The 19,985-nt window shown below is 35.2% G+C and overlaps 1 protein-coding gene across 1 annotated transcript in view; it reads left to right on the top strand.

Moving 5' to 3' along the window:
- Positions 1–19,985, top strand: part of CUBN (cubilin) — a 259,861-nt gene that overhangs the window by 51,152 nt on the left and 188,724 nt on the right. Inside the window, exons 18-26 of the mRNA XM_034644347.1 lie at positions 1,270–1,414; positions 1,642–1,820; positions 4,293–4,458; positions 4,804–5,020; positions 7,474–7,604; positions 14,401–14,593; positions 15,953–16,113; positions 16,515–16,696; positions 17,440–17,596. Coding sequence (XP_034500238.1) covers positions 1,270–1,414; positions 1,642–1,820; positions 4,293–4,458; positions 4,804–5,020; positions 7,474–7,604; positions 14,401–14,593; positions 15,953–16,113; positions 16,515–16,696; positions 17,440–17,596 — 1,531 coding nt within the window. The remainder of the gene's footprint in view (positions 1–1,269; positions 1,415–1,641; positions 1,821–4,292; positions 4,459–4,803; positions 5,021–7,473; positions 7,605–14,400; positions 14,594–15,952; positions 16,114–16,514; positions 16,697–17,439; positions 17,597–19,985) is intronic.

The raw sequence follows: 19,985 nt of genomic DNA, 5'->3' as shown, positions 1-19,985 counted from the left end.
ATAAATAGGTGAGATCAATCCATAGTTTCATTTGTAATCCATAGTTTCATTTGTATTATCTATGTTGGAATTTAGTAAGATAGTTCTGAGAAAAATTAGTTGGAGATTCTTCCATGCTTCAGGTTACGTTGAACAAATTACCTATGGCAATTATTTGTTCCTTTAAAGTTTGAAGTAATTGGAGCCTCTGGGGGGCTGAGTTGGTTAGGTGTCAGGCTCTTGCTTTTGGCTCAGGTAATGATCTCAGGGTCATGAGATTGAGCCCTGCATCATGCTCCATGCTCAGCATGGAGTCTGCTTAAGACTCTCTCTCCCTCTCCCTCTGCCCCTCTTCCTACTTGTGCATGCATCTCTGTCTCCCCCTGAGTAAAATCTTAAAAGAAAGTTTGAAATAATTGACGAAGTAGAGCATTTTCTGGGAGTTTTGGGGGGGAAGTAATTATTTGATAATGTTTTCAATTTTATCCATGGTTTATTGTCTATTCAGATTTTGTTTTCCTTCTCCTTGAGATAATTTTAGTAATTTGTATTTTTTTCTGGAAATAACCATTTCCAACCATAGAGTTGTACAAAGAATTGTCATTCATATGAAATGAATGTATTAGTATCTGTTTATTTGTAGCATTTTTCTCATTTTTAGTTTGTGTATCTGTGTTTATTCTTTGTTTAGTTTTGTCTTTATTCTCTTTTATCTTTATTGACAAAGATATGTCTTAAATATCCCTATCCCCCAACTTACCCCAAAATACAATTCTTGAATTTAACATTATTTTGTATTTTATTTATTAGGTTTTACTTTTAGTTTTACTTTATCATCCCTCATTTTAATAACTTTTTGCAATTTTCTAAGTTGACTCTTTAAATTCTCTTTCTGTTATCTACTTTTCTGTCTCTTTCAATAATAAAAGCTGTTTAGTCTATGACTTCCTTTGATTACAGATTTGGCTGAAACTTGCATATTTTGATATATCATGTTCTCATATTTACTGTTTTCTAAGTAATCCCAAATTGTAAATTTATCTCCCCTTTTACGTTGTAGAAATTATTAGGAGAATGTTTTAAACATTCTTAGCTTTCGGATTTTATTTGGCTTAAGATTTTGTTATCAATATTTAGTGTTATTTTATTGTGCTGAAAAATGCCCAGATGTAACCCAAATTAGATTATTACTTATTCTGAATCTGCCATTTTCTCATCTCCAAATAATCCACCATTGCCAAGGTAATTTTGTTGATTAGGGTTACAGATCTATTTTGTTTTTCTATTTAGGTTCGAGATGATCAAACCTTACTTGGAAAAGTTTGTGGCAGTGAAACCCTCTCTCACATTAAATCCATTACTAATAGTATCTGGATCAGGCTTAAAATAGATGCTTCTGTTGTAAGAGCTAGTTTCAGAGCTGTTTATCAAGTCGGTAAGAAAATTTATGCCTTAATTTTTAAGTGTCTAATTTGTCTGATTGTAACATTTTAATTTCTTGAAATAATTTAGTCATTTTATGTCCTTTAGTGGCAAGGAAAAAATTCTAAGAGTAATATCACATTCCTTTATATTCCTATGCAGAACTCAACTTTGCAATAAAAGTGAAGGCAAGAATCATTTATCTCTGAACAAACACTACTATCATTTTCATGTTTACAGCTTGTGGAGGAGAATTAACCGGAGAAGGGGTCATTCGCTCGCCTTTTTATCCTAACGTGTATCCAGGAGAAAGGATCTGCAGGTGGACCATCCACCAGCCCCAAAGCCAAGTAGTTATTCTCAACTTCACTGCCTTTGAAATTAAAAGTTCTGCCCACTGTGATACAGATTATATTGAGGTAAGAGTAAAACATCTTTGAATAGTTGTATTTGGCTGAATATTATTAAAAATATTATGTCACATTATCCTCAGATCAGCTACATGAAACAAAACTAGTTTGTAAAGACCAATATCTCTAGATGCAAAAATTCTCAACAAAATACTAGCTAACTGAATTCAGCAGCATATAAAAAGGAATATACACCATGACCAAGTGGGATTTATCCCAGAAATGCAAGGTTGGCATACATTAAAAAATCACCTAATGTAAAATAAAGGAATAAACCTCCCACGTGATTACCTCAATAGATGCAGAAAAAGCATTTTGCCAAAATCCAACATCTTTTCATGATGAAAACACTCAACAAACTAGGAATAGAAGGGAACTTCCTTAATTTGATAAAGAGCATCTATAAAAAGTGCACAACTAGCATCATATTTAATGATGAAATACTAAATCTTTTGCCCTTATCATCAGGAAAAAGGCAAGGATTCTGTTCTTATCACTTCTATTCAACGTTATTTTGGACATTTTAGCTAGGGCAATTAAGCAAGGAAAGGAAAGAAAATGCATTCAGAATGAAAAGGAAGAAGTAAAACTATCTCTCTTCACAGATAATATGATCTTATATATAGAAAATCATAAGGAATCCACACATATGTACATACAAACTATTAGAAGGATTATATACACACAAACATATCCAGCAAACTGCATGATACATGATCAAGGTATGAAAGTCATTTCTTTTTCTATTCACTAGCAGTGAACAATTTGAAAATGAAACAAGGTAGACAATGCATTTACAATAGCATAAAAAAGAGTAAACATTAAAAAATATATCTTTAAAAAGATGTGTAAAACTTGTATTCTTGAAGCATTGTTGAAGGAGATTAAGGACATAAATAAGTGGAAAGACATCCCATGTTCATGGATTAGAAGACTTAATGTTTTCAGTTGGTGGTACTCTCCCAAAATATCTAAAGATTCCATTTAAGACCTTTCAAAATCCCAGCTGGCGTGTTATGCAGAAATTCACAAGCTGATTGTACAATTCATCTAGAAATGACAGAATAACCAAAGCATTTTGGGAAAAGAAGAACCAAGTTAGAAGACTCACACTTAACCAATTTTAAAACTTAGAGCAAAGCTACAGTAATAAAGACAGTATGTTATTTAAGGAGAAAAATGTGGAATAATGGGACAGAATTGAAAATATAGAAAAAAATCCATACCTTTATGGCCAGCTGATTCTTGAAAGGGGCACCAAGACATTTCAATGGGAAAAAAATAGTATTTTCAGCAAATTGTGCTGAATATCCACATGCAGAATTGTGGAAGTAGACTCTTTCCTTACACCATACACAGAAATTAATGAAAAATGAATCATAGACCTAAGTGTGGGAGCTAAAACAGTGAAACTTTTAGAAGAAAACATAGTATTTGTGACCTAGGTTAGGCAAAGCCTTCCTAGATATGACACAAAGAGCAAAACAACAAAAGAAAAAATAAAAAATTGGACTTCATCAAAATTAAAAACAATCTAATTTTTAAAGTGGACAAAGAATCTAAATACATATCTCTTCAAATAATATACAGAAATAGCCAATAAGCACATGGAAAGATGCTGAATATCACTAATCTTCAGAGAAATACAAATCAAGCCATAATGAGATACTGCTTCATAAGCACTAGGATGACTATAATCCGAAAGTCACAAAATAGCGAGTGTTGGCAAAGATATAGAGAAATTGGAAACTTCTTACACTTATTCACTGCTAGTGAGCATATCAAATGGTACAGCCACTTCAGAACACAGATGCAAGCTCCACAAGAAGTTAAACATTTGATCCAGTAATTACCATTTATCATTTGACCCAGCAATTCCACTTCTACATGTATATCCAAAGGAAATGAAAATATGTCTATGCAAAAATTTGTACATAAATGACTACAATCATTATTCTTTGTAGCCAAAAAGTAGAAACAATATAAATACCCTTCAACTGATGAATGGATTATTAAAATGTGGTATATCCATACAGGGGAATATTATATGACATTAAAAAGGAATGAAGAACTGACACATGTTGCATGGATGAATTTTGAAAACAGGCTAAATGAAAGAAGCTAATCACATAAGATCATGTAGTGTGTGACTTTATTTATTTGAAATGTCCAGTGTGGATATCTGAGCCTGGGGTTTGAGGGAAATGGGGAATGACTGCTAATAGGTATGGAGTTTCTTTAGGGGTGACTAAAATTTATTTTTATGACATTAATAAAATCTTTCAGAAATAATCATTCTTAAAAAAAGTTGTACTGGGTATTATATAAGACAGATGAATCACAGACCTGTACACCTGAAACAAATAATACATTGTATGTTAATTACTTGAATTTAAATTTAAAAGCAGCTTTCCAGAATAATATCTAACAAAATAAACTTGAATATACCATGGTAGTTTTTGTTTTTGTTTTTTTACTTAGATTGGTAGCAGTTCCATTTTGGGTTCTCCTGAAAACAAAAAATATTGTGGCACAGACATACCTTCATTTATAACATCTGTGTACAATTTTCTTTATGTCACATTTGTGAAAAGTTCTTCTACTGAAAATCGTGGTTTCATGGCTGAATTCAGTTCTGCAGACTTGGGTAAGATACTGACATTTTCTTTTACTTTGCCTTGGGGCAGAGAAAGTAAACAGCAGAAATAAATTATTAATAGAAAATTCATCTACACTGTAGATTTGTAGTTATCAACCTTGTAAAAATTTTAAAGTACACTCAAAGACAAAGAAAAAATATATTTCCTAATCAGTATATATCAATAGTTAACGGATTTCTATTACTAAGAGGAAAAGTAGGTTATCTTAAGAGGCATATGAGGAACATGTTTCTTTTTCGGCTTTTATGAGGTTATGATCAGATTATTTTATTTTGAATTTCAGGTAACTTGTTGGTTAGTTTTTCTAATAATTATTATTTTTATTTCAACAGCATGTGGAAAAATTCTGACAGAGTCAACAGGAATCATTCAAAGTCCTGGCCATCCAAATATCTACCCTCATGGCATCAACTGTACCTGGCATATATTAGTCCAACCTGGCCACCTGATTCATCTGACATTCAGGGTATTTCATCTGGAGTTTCATTACAATTGCACAAATGACTATTTGGAAGTTTATGACACTGGTTCTAACACATCTCTTGGGAGGTAAAAATATTTTGTTTTTATTTTTTTTTTAACACAAAGAGACTTCCTGCTTTCTTGCTTTCCTATCGCAGTGAAAGATATTAAAATCTACCATGTTGTGTTATAAAAACCAGTTGAGCTCAACACGCTCGCTCCTCAATGACCATTTCTACATCACTACTGACTACTCTGTAGCTTGTTCGTCAGTGATTAAGTTTTGACATATGTATATACCCATGAAAGCATTACCAAAATCAAGATAATATAAACATTTGATCCAGTAATTATAATTAAATATAATACTCCTATTATAATTCCTCACTTCTGTCCCTCATCCCCATCCCCAGGAAACCACCAACCTTTTCTATCACTATAAATCAGTTTGTATATTCTAGAATTGTATAAAAATGGAATTATACTGTACGTACTCTTTTTTGTCTGGCTTTTCTTAGCACAATTTTGTTGTTGTTGAGCTTCTTGAATCTGAGGTTTTATAGTTTCATCAAATTGAAAATTTTTTGGTCATTGTTTCTTGAAATAATTTTTCTGTCTCTTCTTCCCTTTGGGGACTCTGATTACAAGTATCTTATGCCATTTGATATTGTCCCACAGCTCACTGATGGACTCTGCTCATTTGATTTTGAGTTTTTGTTCTCTGTGTGTTTCATTTTGGAACGTTTCTATTACTGCGTATTCGAGTAAGATTACTGTGTAATCTTTACTTCTGCAATGCCTATTCTGCTATAAATCTTACCGAGTGTATTTTTTCATCTTAGATGTTACAGTTTTCATTTCTAGAAGTTCAGTTTGTACCATCTTTTATATCTTCCATGTCTCTACTTCACACATTAATTTTTTTCCTTTAACTTCTTAAACCTCTGCGATACAGTTATGACTATTTTAATGCTTTTATCTGCTAATTCAGTCATCTGTGTCATTTCTTGGTGTGTTCTGATTGATCAGTTTTTCTTCTTATCATGGGTTCTCTTTCCTCCTTTTAATGTCTGGTAATATTGATAGGACACCAGACATTTTCCATTTTGTGTTTTTGTGTACTGGACATTATTGCATTTCCATATGTGTTTTTGAGCTTTGTGGGTTTTTTAAAAATTTAATTTCCGGTTAGTGAACATACAGTGTAATATTAGTTTCAGGTGTACAATATAGTGATTCAACCCTTCCATACAACACCTGGTGCTCATCAGAAGTGTACTCCTTCACTCCCATCACCTGTTTAATCCATCCCCCTGCTCCTTCTCCCTTTTGGTAATCATCAGTTTGTTTGTTATAATTAAGAGTCTGTTTCTTGGTTTGTCTCTCTCCCTCTCTCTTTCTCCCTCCCTCTCTCTCTCTCTCTCTCTTTTTTTTTTCCCTTTGGTCATTTGTTTCTCAAATTCCACATATGTTGAACTTTGTTTTAGAAATGTGTTAAGGTTCCTGGACACAGCTTGATCATTTCCGGTTCTGCTTTCAAACTCACTTATTTATTGTCTCTGATGAATCGTTGTCCTTCATTGCTTGCTATCCAGTATCTTGAGATCCACTGTTTTATATATCTTTGTCCAGACCAGATTTTCAGTTGTTTCAGGTGAAAGGTTATATCCAGCCCCTGTTATTACAGCTTTGTTGGAAATGGAAATCTTTTGATTTCTTTTTCATTTCTTCTTAATTTCATTTTCTTTTTTCTCATCCATTTTAAACATTTTCCCTTTATTCATTATTTTCTTAAATTTATTTCATCTCCTAGTGTTATTCTCCCTCTTTATTTTTTCTCTTACTCTTAATCTTCCATTTTTAAAAACTTTCTTCTTCTGGGTAAAATTAGTTCTATTTATCTAAAATTTAACATGGATTGGTAACCAGACTTTTACTTCTGCATAGGCCAACTGTTTAAAGATAATACAGTCCACCTGTATAGGGCTCGCTATTCTAGGCACTGTTCTAAGCCTCTTATATACGTATATTAACTCATAAAATTCTCAAAACAACTCTATAAAGTAGGTGCTGTCATGATCCCCATTTTAGAGTTGGGAAAACTGAAGCACCAAGTTTGAGTGATCTGCTCAAAGTCATAATGCCTCCAAGTGATGGAGTTGACTCTAGAGTCTGTGCTCCATGAGTTTATGGTATATGCTTTCCCTTTATTGTGTAAGTTTATTACGTTTTTATTAATAAGTTCATTAGTAGGCTATACAATGACTTAGTATAGTTTGCAATTTCTTGTTTCATTAAACTTCTTCTGCATGACAAGCCACACAGCTAGGTACACACATATAACCATTTCAGGAAAGTAATCATGAATAGGATGACCTTCAGCAAATTTGTAAAATGCTTTGTGCTTGAAATGTATTTGTTTTTAGAGGTTAATAGGGGGTATTATTTTTTATTTTTATTTTTACATGTCCTAATTTTTGATACATCACTCAAGTATACTGAAAGTTTTTAAATCTGTGTTGTTTCTTGGTTTCAAACAGATATTGTGGAAAATCAATCCCGCCCTCTCTTACCAGTAGTACCAACTCATTAATGCTTGTATTTGTGGCTGACTCTGACCTTGCTTATGAAGGCTTTTTAATAAACTATGGAGCAACTGATGCATCAGCAGGTAACAGAACAACGTTGTATACTTGGTTTCACTCACTACATTAGAAAATAGTACTATGAGAATACTTCATCCCCAAACCTGTGGCACATAATGAAAGCTAATTTAGAAAAGAGTATAGTGACTTCAGTGCCTTCCTTATTAAAAATAATAATTAGACCACAGTATTGTATCAATGTTAAATTTTCTAATTAACATGATAGTGCTCTGTAAGAGAATGTTTTTGTTTTTGGAATGATACATTGATGTTTTTAGGGGTAAAGACATGCCATGTCTCCAAAATATTCTCAATTGGTTTAGATAATAAGTGAATAAGTAAGTTAGAAAAAGAGACAGATAGAGCAATGAGGGCAAAATACAAATAAATAGTAAATCTAGGTAAAAAGAATTTGGGAGCTAGTTCTTACAACTTTTCAAGTTTAGAATTCTATCGAAATTAAAAGTTACTTATGAGATTGAATACTAATTTTTTCATAATAATATTTTTATTATATTATGTTATTGAATACTAATTTTAAGACATTTGAGAAAAATTTCCCTAGTTGCTTATCTTTTAAAGCCCGCACCCCCATAAATTAATTATTTAATTAATTTTAAAAACTTTCACTCAGAATCCCTTCCCAATTTCTCATTTATTTCTTTTTATTTCATGCAAAACTGCTGTTCTCTGGTTATTTAAGTTCTGTGTTTGGGTAGTATGGCCTTAGATTTCTCTAGAATTGTGACTGAGAGTGATTTCCTTTTCTTTCTTTTCTGTCCTGAGGGCCCCATTCCAGGAGACAGTTTATTATCCAGCTCAAGCACATGGGAAATTGAATCCCCGGCAATTACAATAGTTTATGTTAAACGATTGACGTACTCACTGGACTTTGTCCAGGTGTTTAACATCCAATGACCAAAATTGGCTTTTTAGGAAATTACAGTGTGCACACAATTTTCCATACTTCTGTAGTTTTATCTGCCTCATATATTTGGCCCAAACCACACTGAATATTAGATTAGGATTTGGAGCAAGTCACTCGAACTCTTTGGGCCACAATTTTCTCATCTGTAAAATTAAGGAATTGGATTTGATCATCTTTGTGATGTCTTCTGGCTCTAATCAACTATGAACACAAGTTTAATTTGCTGCGTGAATAAACTGGCTATGTCTTAGATAACATACATGCTGGTGAGGCCTGCCGAAAATATTACGGAAATCCCTGTAACAATGTGCAAAGTAAGACATAGCTCTGTAATGACTACAACAGCCCCACTAATACCACACTAGCTTATAAGGCAATAGCAAGTGCAGGAAGAGCCAAGAGCAACCAAAATAATCTGTCAGAAAGATATTGAAAATTTTGATTTTAAAAAAAGGTTTTCAGAAAGATAAGATACAGGTCAAATAAAAGAAAGGTGAGAAAAAGGAAAGAAGCAAACTGGAAAGAAAAACAAGCTGATAAAGAAAGACAATATGGGGCACCCTGTGGCTCAGTTGGTTAAGCGTCTGCCTTCGGTTCAGGTCATGATCTCCAGGTCCTGGGATTGAGCCCCGCATCGGGCTCCCTGGACAGCGGGAGTCTGCTTCTCACTTTGTCGCTTCCCCTGCTGGTGTGCTCACGTGCATGCGCACGCTCTCTCTCAAATAAATAAACAAATAAATAAATAAATAACAACACAAGAAGAGATATTTGACAGAAAGAGAAGGGAACCCCGGAATGGCAAACTCAAAAGACTCTTCGATCTGCCTCCCTGGGTGATAATCATTACTTTGGCTTCTGTCAGGTCCAGACAGGGCTGGAATCACAGACAAGGGAGTGTTCACTTTCCATCCTTGGCCAAGCCTGGCTGACCACTGTGGTTGTCCTTTGCTGGGTGAACTCATTGGTCTGACTAATAGTCAAATATTCTAAACAGCAATCAGATGACGGACCCAGGAAGCCATATGGCACACTCAGTGTACCATTTTGGAGCCTGTCTCAGTTTCCCATTGGGCAGGACATGAGTGATTGGCTGTCGTGAATTGTTGAGGGCGGCCCCACAGGACTGTTCAGGGAGGGACTGATGTGGGGGTTGTGCCGGCAACTGCCAGCCAGTGGGCTAACCCTCCAGGCAGCCTGAGTCCTAGGGGGCTGCCCACCTGGAAATAGGAGCTGTGGGGATGCTTTCTTTTCAGATGTCACTGTATTTTTTGTATTTTCTGCAGAAAACAGTCTCAGAAAAAAAACCCAATGGAAGTTTAATCATTGGCCCTCATCCTATTTTATTGCTCTAGCAGAAGTTATTTTCAGAACAATAATGACAATATTCGGTTGGTGATTTCTAGTTCACAGCACGTGTGAGTTTCTCTGCTGAAGACTTTCCTGTCTTTATCTGATAAAGGTTAAATTTCCTGACTTGAATCCAGTTACTTTTCCATCTGTATTTCATGCCATGGGGCTATGATGTCAGCTCCTAAATATGTGTTTGGGAGGAAAGAGATCAGTTTCTGGTCATTACTTTGACTCCCTCCCTCATCACTGTTTCTTCCTGCGTCCAGATGTGCCTGGGGAAATAGAAACAAAAAACTAACCAGTAAATGTTTCTGGGTAGAAATTCTGAAGAATTTTTTAGTAACATTATGAGACTGGGTTTTAAATGTTTGCTTATTAAAAGTAGAAAATATTTGAATTTTGAAAGAACATAGTTGATTAGCTAGTTAACTTTACTAATTTAAAATTGTAATTTTATATTCTATTAGCATCTCCTGCATATGCATTAAAATAATCTTTCCAAGAGGAGACTTTAAAGGTATAAAAAAGAATAGAGAATGTACTTGATGCCTTTTCTATTTTAATATTAGACAAAAACCCATATAACGCTTAGTCCAATGTTTTTCAAACATTGCAACATTCATGCCTCATTAGTGGGTCATGAAGTTAACTTACTAGGTTGCTGTCTGCATTTGTTCAAAGTATGGAACAGAATAGAAAAGAATAGAAAGTATCAGTTTATCATACAAAGTTCGGTGCCACCTCATGAAACCTGTTTGCAATATCCATGTGTGTGCATGATTGATGTAAATGCATTTTTATGGTGTGTCAGAAAGTTCAAAACACAAATCTAGTTTAATTGCATATTTTTTGAATGAGGCAAAGTGAAGAACACCATTGACTTGTCCTCTCAAGAATGTACAGCTAGTAGGTTTAGAAGCCAAACCAAAACAATCCAGTCCCAACATCTAATCCATTTGTTTCATCCTGTCCATGTGAGCTCTTGGAAATGCTTCAGATTAAATGCACTTGGTGTGGCTGGTAACATTGAACTCTGAGAGAATGGAAGGACTGTAGTGAACTTTTTCATATTTTCTGCAAAAAAAGAGGGGGGGGGTTATAGTTGTCTGGGGAAATGGTCAGCAAGTGTCAGACCCACATCAGTTTGGGTTAAAAGTGGGTGGTAGTGGGCTTTCCCAACCTCCCTATTCCCAGGAGTTCCCACCTATCTCATAGTTTGTATTTCCTCAGTTACCACGGAATGAGCCCAGAAAAGGCATCTAAGAGTGAGAAGTTGAGTGATTACCAAAAGGGCAAAAGAGGGCTTCTTTAGAAGAAATGAATAGGGAATACTTTTTCTATTTTCAAACTTCTGTCTGGAAGAGCAGTGTTCTCCAACTCTAGTGTTTTATAAGAAACTTGGGTGGGGTTTTCTTGTTACAGATTCAGGTATCAGGGCCCCACCCAGAAATCAGATTCGAGTATGTCTAGGGTGGGTTTTCATCAATTTCAAATGGTTGTAATAAAACTTTGCAGGTCTTCAGAGATTCTGGAAGCTAAGTCTTACTACATAAATTGCTATAGATTTACAAGTGAGATGTAATGGGGAATTAGACTTTAACTGGTCATGTTGGAAAGTATTTTCCATGCTACCACAAGGCTGATGGCTAAAGTCACAAGTTTTGGTTGAAGGCCAGCCTCGATACTACCTTGGAGAAGTACCAAGCTCCCTCATTCTTTTCATCCACCTTGAACTCTGTATTTTCTGCTATGAGATATTCAGATATTTTCCTTCTAGGAAAGTTAGTCTATTGATCTTTTAAAGATTTGCTTTCTCGTTGGTCAGTATGTTCTCCTAGTTTTGTATATATATGGGCGTCCTACCACTTCAAAGCTCAGTAGATTTATCTTATTTAATTTATTACATTTATTCATCCTCACAATGAAGGTGCTAAATGAAACATTTGTGACATTCCTAGTCTTCTGCTCACCTTCATTTCTAAATTGACATTTCCTGCATGGAGAAACCAGGGATTGTTAAAGAGCACAGGATTTGGGAAAGGGACGACTTGGGTTTGAATTGTATCTTTGTCATGTCTGACCTAAGTGGTGTTCAGAACTTAACCTTCAAGAGTCTGAGATCCCTCATCTATACCTCTCTAAAAAGTGGACATTGTGACATGTGGCTGTTTCACATAGCTGGGGAAGATTAAATGAGACATTCTGTGTGAAAATTACATAATAGCTGTAAACCACCATGACTATTCCAGGTTTAAAATGGAATTACTGAGGTCCAAGTACAATTTCACAACAGCTGTATTGGTGAGTTAGCTTATATTCATATTCAATTAGCCACTTATGAGGGGAAAGAAAAAGCCATGGCCATGACTGCCTAGCAGTGAATTGTAGCAAAATGTTAGATTTTCATTAAGGAAGAGCCTTTTTTTCCTAAAAAAGAAACTGAAGCTGAAATTTTATCTTCTCTGAAGTCTTCGCTTTGAAGAATGTTAACCAAATATGGCAGTTAAAGCAGGTGATGTGCTGGGTTGACTATTCAGTACATTTTCAGGAAGCCTGAGGTTGTATGGATTCATGCAGACATGAAAGTTTCATAAATGAAATCAGAAAGCACCACCTATGGATTGACCCCTAATGTAATTGGATAATCACATAGGTTATCACCAGTGGCAAAGCAGGGAGGTGGTGGAGTGGTTACCCGTGATCTAGGGCCTCCCAAGGTGACACGTTCATCTGTCCACAGGATCCGTTCACCCTCTTCCTGTCTCCCAGATTGTATGGGACTGATGTCATCACTGCTTTGTGGTTTAAGGATTATCTATGTTTTGGATTTTCCTTTTGTTGATAACAACTGCTACATTATTAAAACTTACTTGAAAATGCTTAGTGGAGGGAGAGATACATTTTTAGAAAAACATAGTTTTGTGATTTTTTAAGGTTCACAGAGGATATTTGTATATTTTCTCTTTCCTTTCTTTCCTTTTTTTGGCTGTTGTTGCAGTCAGAAAGAGAGATATGTGAGGCCTGCTAATAGCTGTTTTTGATCTTCAGAGATGTGCTTTTCCATTGCTAGTTCAGTTGAATATAATGGATGGAAGAAATGTATTTTTCTCCTTCATCTCTTTATAAATGTTAGACCATCATAAAAAGCAAACTGCCATTGGATATGAGTTTTCCTTTAGCAACATGATATATAAAGAAGAGGCATTTTTAGGGGTGCCTGGGTGGCTCAGTCAATTAAGTGTCTGACTCTTGATTTCAGCTTAGGTCATGATCTCAGGGTTATGAGATTGAGCCCCACATTGGGCTCCATGCTGAGTGTGGAGCCTGCTTACAATTCTCTCTCCCTCTCTCTCATATCCTGCCTCCCAAGCCCCCCACCCTGCATGCAAGATCACATGCATGTGCAGTGTCTCTCTCTCTCTAAAAAAAAAAAGAAAAAAAAGAGGAATGAAAAGGCATTTTTATGTTTACATTTTGTATAGATACAATAAACATCAGGGAACACATGAATTTCCTTTTGTGGAACTATATCCAATTTTAATTATTTGTGCTTTATTGCAAAGCAGAAGAGAAAACCAAAGCCTAGCATTAATATATCTCAGTATTAGTATTATTCTAGAAAGAGCCATTTATACTGTGAAGGGAAGAGAACATAAACTTTCTACAGACTTCAGTGTTAGGTAAGAAGAATTACTAACCTCTCCAGAAATAGATGCAGTAAGTTCAGAAAACTACTGTTTTTCTCTCCACAAAATCAGGTATGTGAATCTCATAAAGCTACAATCAAATTTTAATATTAAATAATCTATTTAATATTTATAGCAGATGTACCTTCAAAATAATTTTAATTTCTCTATTTTAGTTTTATTTATTATTTATTGGATAGCTGAATTATTTATTGGCTTTGCTTTAGAGAACTTGACCTATCTTTGTATGGAGCCTTCAAAACACTTAAATGTACAGTCAAAGGTAGTTACCATCCCCATTTGGGAGATGAGACTCAGAGAGGTGAAGTAATTTGCCCAAGGTTGCATAGGTTGTCAGTGTTTGAGCTAGGCATTGATTCAAGATCAGTCTGATTCCTGACACTTACCTTCTATTCTTCACATGGCTGAGGTACCTGCTTTGCCATTTCTCATAAATGCATGCTTTGGTGAAAACCATTTTAAAGGAAGATTATGAAAAGGAGAACAGAACTGAATTATTTCTAGCACCCTTCTATGATTTCCATGGTTGAGCCTAATGTTTAATTTTAGGGTAATGTGCATGAAATAAAGTATTGTAACACTTCCAAGATCTGAAAAGGTATGATATATGTAACCATTTCTACCACATAGCTTAGGTTTACTATTAATAATTATTTTTGCCTTTGAGATTAAAAAAAAAATCTTTGTTTTGAAAGGAAATCATTCTTCAACATTCCAGAATGGCCTATTGAAAATCAAGTACACTGGCACAAATTAATGAAATACATATTACTGAACATCTTATACATGTAGTGTGATATTTTCTGTTTTCTCTCTTATGCTCCTTTCTTTCCACAGCATGCATAAAAGACTATACAGAAGAGTCTGGGACTTTTACTTCTCCAAACTTCCCTGGTAATTACCCCAACAATTGGAAATGCATTTATAGGATCACAGTGGAAACCAGCCAACAGATTGCATTGCACTTCACAAATTTCTCTTTGGAAGAGGCCATTGGTGGACACTGTATAGGAGATTTTGTGGAAATCAGGTAAGCACCTTTATTTCATCACCTTTTTCATTATTGGTTTTCATTCATAATCTTTCCTGGAAAGGTCAAGGAAAACACATGGAAATTCTCTGTAAAGCTCCCTGTTGTGCTCTTTCTTGCAAGATATAAAGCTTGCCACATGGAGCCTGATTTAACAGAAGAAAAACAGAAAATTGCATAAGATTCAGTGGTTATTTTGACGTGATTATTTTATTGAGAATATTTGAAAATAAACTCTAAATTTTATTTGGACAGATGAAACAGATGTACTACTACTCTGAAATTAGATACTCGCAATTATTGAAAACCTTTCTTTATGGAAAATCAGGTTGCATTTTAGACTGTTCATTGTCCAGTAGGTTTAATTATATCACAAAAATGATGGTAAGATAACAACCTTAAAGTTTTTACAAAGTTTTTGTGTTCAAATAATGAAAGTCTAGGCTTGTAAATTTTAGCGTTGAGACCCTTTTTTCTTTATTTCTTTGGTATTTAGAAAGAATGAGTTTAAAAAGTTGTATTTGCAGTAAGAGTACGTTAACTTATATATTGCTATCTACCCAGATCATTACGTTGAATTAAATCAGGCTAATCACCTTGGTGTGTATTTGGTTAAATTTTTTATTTGGCCTTTCGAAAGGCTAGAATATTATACTTTTTTATAATAAATTTTATTCTATGATGTAAAGTGAGGTACTAAAATAATAAAGCACAATTGTATCATAGTATGCCAAAATAACATAAATTTCTTAATTTACAATAATTAATCATTAGATTTTAATGTTGAGTGAATTCCCCCCACCTTTTTTTAGGCTTGAAAAAGCTACAGATTACAAAGTAGGTATAAGACCCCCAAAAGTTCTTGGGGAAGAATTATTCTCAAAATTTTCCTAAATATGTCAAATATAACATTAAATTTTGAAAAATTCAAATTAGGAGGAAAATATTTCATTTTTCTGTAAAATTAAGCAACATTTGCTTATATTGTTAATAATTATGGTTTCTTTATCCCATTACATAGTATCCATGTAATTTCTACATATTCATTCTCTCTGTGTTCTCTGACTCGTTTGCCAGATGCTTTGTTTGAGAGGGAGAAGATTAAACTCTTTCTCTCAGCTTGAAATTGGTTATATAAAATGTCCCGTGAACTAAAAATGATGTTCCTTATTAAACTATTCAAATGCTATTTAATAAAGTGAAAAACTGAAAACTAGAAATTGTGACTTAGAGTATTTTTAAGAAAGGTTGACCGACATAAACTGACCTGTTTGCAGTCTTAAAATTCAAATAATATTAAATGTTTATAAAGTAATATTATCAATAACAATAAATGATCACATCTGTGATTTGTCACAGAGATGGAGGCTATGAAAGATCACCATCCCTGGGAACATACTGTGGCTCAAATCCACCTCCAAGAATCATCTCTCACAGTAACAAACTATGGTTACAATTTCAGAGTGATTTCCTTGATTCAGGGCCTGGATTCTCTGTTACCTGGGATGGATCATTGACAGGTAAATGGCAAAGAGCTGTTTTTTCTTGAAGAGTCGTCTGATAAGTCTCTTGATTCTTAGACTGCCCTGTTCTCATCCAGTTTCTTCCAGCTGGATTTTGTCATTACTATCTGTACTAAACTTCAACATTGCAAATATTTCTGAATTAGCAGCAGCTGTTTTGATCTTATTTTTGAGGACAGAATACGGGGAAATGTCCTGGTTCCATGGTGTATTTCCTCAAGCTGGTCATCTTGGTTAGGAAAAGGAAAGGACATTGACATAGGCTAGCTACTCTTTGGAGATGCAGTTTTGTTCTACAACAAAGGAGAGTAGCCATAACCCCAGTTAGATATGGACAAGAAAATTCCATTTTACCATGAAGAAAACAATATGGGTCATCTCATCTCTTTCTCCTGCAGGTTGTGGGGGCAATCTCACGACTCCCACTGGCGTGTTCACTTCTCCTAACTACCCAATGCCTTACTACCACAGCTCCGAATGCTATTGGTGGTTGAAATCCAGCCACGGCAGCCCATTTGAACTGGAATTTGAAGACTTTCACTTGGAGTATCACCCAAACTGCACTTCAGATTATCTGGCTGTATGTATGAAGTCCAGTTGTTTCTTCCACTGCTCCCATCTCACCCACACACATACATGCATTTATTTTTATCTTTGAAATTCAGGGAAGGGAAACACTTAAACAAAATATCCACGTAAAAAACTCAAACAAAAGACTTAGCCTTCTAAGTATGGCATGGATTATTGAACGGATTGGTACACTAAGTATTTAAAATATATCAAATATGGGCTGTTAAGATATGGTTAAAATCTCCCAAAAGGGATTATGAGATCTATCATGATTATTATCTATGTAATTTCTCTATATTCTTTGAAAATTAACAATAGAGAAGACTATATTGGTGAATTAGAGAATATAATTGAAGTCATCCAGGTAGGACTTTATAAGTAGCAGCAACCTGTCCTTGTCCATTAAAAAAAAATCTAAATAAAAAATATATTAGAATGTCATAAATTATAAACTCTTCAATCAAAAACAAGAACTACTGAAAACAGCTGTGGTCTCAAAAATACATATTAGTCTTTCATTTTCAATCTTCAGATTTCAGCCTGGGTTTACACCCTTACCACTACACATAGCCATGGCTAAATTGCCCAAGTTCACCACCCAAGTTTATAGACATTTAAACATAATTTTTAAAGATATTTTGATTCACGGCTCTTCTTTTGTTATGTTGTATATTTTCCCACTTCTTAAGAATTAGAATCCTTTAGATAATGTTTATGGCACAATCATCTGACATTTAAAATGTTTCATTAAAGGTATATGATGGCCCAAGTACCAGCGCTCATTTGCTAAGTCAGCTTTGTGGGAATGAAAAACCGCCTCTCATCCGTTCAAGTGGAGACAGCATGTTTTTAAAATTCAGGACAGATGAAGGACAACAAGGAGGTGGCTTCCTAGCCAGATACCAGCAGAGTAAGTATGCACACTGGCTGCTCCGTGCCTTTGGTGGGTCTTCAATCTCCTGATAATGAAACAAACGGAAATAAGTGTAACCCATTGGTTTGAGCAATTGAAATAAATCTTTGCTCTTTATGAGAAAGATTTAATTCTATTTGAGAGAAAAATGCTTAGCATTAAATTTAATGCCATATAACTACAGCTTGTGGTAAGCTGTACAAAATGGAGTATTTAATATGCTGAGATAGTTGCCATTCGGCTAAAGATCGGCATAGCAGGTTAACTGAGTGGGTTTTCATTTGTATCAAACATCACAGTCTTCTAATTAGACATTATTCCATTGTGCATAGTATCTCTCACACTATTTTATTTTATTTTTTTGGTCTTGTACCTCCAATGGTGCCTTAATTTTTATTAAGGGAAACTACATTCTTACAAATCAGATGTAAAATCAGCACATTCTTTTTTTTTTTTTTATGATTTATTTATTTATTTTAGAGCGAGAGAGAGAGAGAGAGAGAGAGAGAGAGAATGGGCAAGTGAGTGGAGGGGCACAGGGAGAGGGAGAATCCTGAAGCAGACTTCCTGCTGAGCATAGAGCCCCATGGGGAGCTGATCCCAGGACTCTGAAATCATGACCTAAGCCAAAACCAAGAGTTGGACGCACAACTGGCTGAGCCACCCAGGTGCCCCTAGCACATTCTTCATTGCAGAAAAATCTGGTCATTGTAAAGATGTCATTTTAAAATCTACTTTCCTATGAGGCCACATGATAGAATTAAAGGAGTATTGTATGAAGAGTCAAGGGGCCCAGGGATTTGTCCTGGCCCCTAATCTATGAGATCACTTTTCTCTTCTGAGGTTGCATGATTTCTTCTCTTAAAAAAGGATATTAAACACGGCTATCATGAAAGCTCCCTCTAGGTCTAGAATTAAATACTTTTTTTTGAGAGAGAGAGAGTGTGCACGTGTGTACACACTCAACTTGCGTGTGCAAGTGGCCGGAGGAGGGTGGGGCAGGGCAGAAGGAGAGGAAGAGAGAGAATCCCAAGCAGGCTCCATGCTCAGTGCAGAGCAGAAGCAGGGCTCCATCTCACGACCCTGAGATCACAACCTGAGCTGAAATCAAGAGTCCGTTGCCCACCAACTGAGCCACCCAGGCACCCCTAGAACTGAATACTTTCTAATGTTAGTTTCGAAATGGACATTTAAAGAAAACAAGGCTTCCTTGAATTTATGTTATTTAATAAACACTTGTGGTTTTGAAAGTCGAGTTCCTTGCCCACTACTCCTAAATTTATCCATATTTTGACACAGTTACCTAAAAATAGATTTGAAAGTCACAAGATCATAAACTGAACACACAAAATCCCTTTGAATTAGTTGAAAGGGTATTGATGTTTGACCTCGACTATGTGTGAATTTGCAAATATTCACATTCACTTACATTTGAAGGTTAGGCTGAATTCTGGATAGTTTTGAATACTGAGTTTTAATGATAGAATGCTTTATTCTTCAGAAGTTCATCATAATATATGAAAAGCTCTCCTAACTTCTCTCAGAGATAAATCTTTTTGGTTGAACATATAATCATTTCTCTAATTTTATTAGTGCTGTGCTAATTTGTTTCTTGGTTATAGTCAGATTGCTTATTAAGGATTTCTCCCTTTTATTCCTGTGATTATTTTATTTTTCTCTCATCATTTTGGAACACTGAAGGAGTAACTTAGCGCACATGGGATATAGGTCCTTAAAGGCAAAATCAGAGCTAACCAGTGAGATTTTCTGTAATATTTGCCATATGAAATTGGAGGTTTGCAGATAGAAGAATTTCTGAGCACTGTGAGCCACCCATATGATTTAATGGAATATATTTTCCTCTGCCCTTACTTGTAGCCGTTGTGGCACACGCTGCCTCTCTGCCTCATAGCTGTAACTGCTCAGAGGCATTTAAGACCACAGGATTATCCTTTAGGATTCCTTTGTGGACAGAAAGGTGACCTAAAGAGAAATAGTTTGAGTATTCCCCCACTCCAGCAAAGGAAGAGTCTGAAGAGCTACAAAGGTATACTTTTCGATATCAAAGATTGTATGTGTGTGTGTGTATGTATATGTATATACATATATGTTTATGTATATATGATGCTCTAGTCACCTGTCAGGAAGAGTAGAGTAGTAGAAATGCATATATGAACCACATTTTTCAGAGACCATTTTTTCTTTTTTCTTTTTTTAAAGATTTTATTTATTTATTTGACAGAGAGAGACAGCCAGCGAGAGAGCGAACACAAGCAGGGGGAGTGGGAGAGGAAGAAGCAGGCTCCTAACGGAGGAGCCTGATGTGGGGCTCGATCCCAGAACGCTGGGATCATGCCCTGAGCCGAAGGCAGACGCTTAACGACTG

This window comes from Ailuropoda melanoleuca, chromosome 15 (assembly GCF_002007445.2).
Source record: "Ailuropoda melanoleuca isolate Jingjing chromosome 15, ASM200744v2, whole genome shotgun sequence".
NCBI lineage: Eukaryota > Metazoa > Chordata > Mammalia > Carnivora > Ursidae > Ailuropoda > Ailuropoda melanoleuca.
This window is presented reverse-complemented; position numbering and strand designations above follow the sequence as displayed.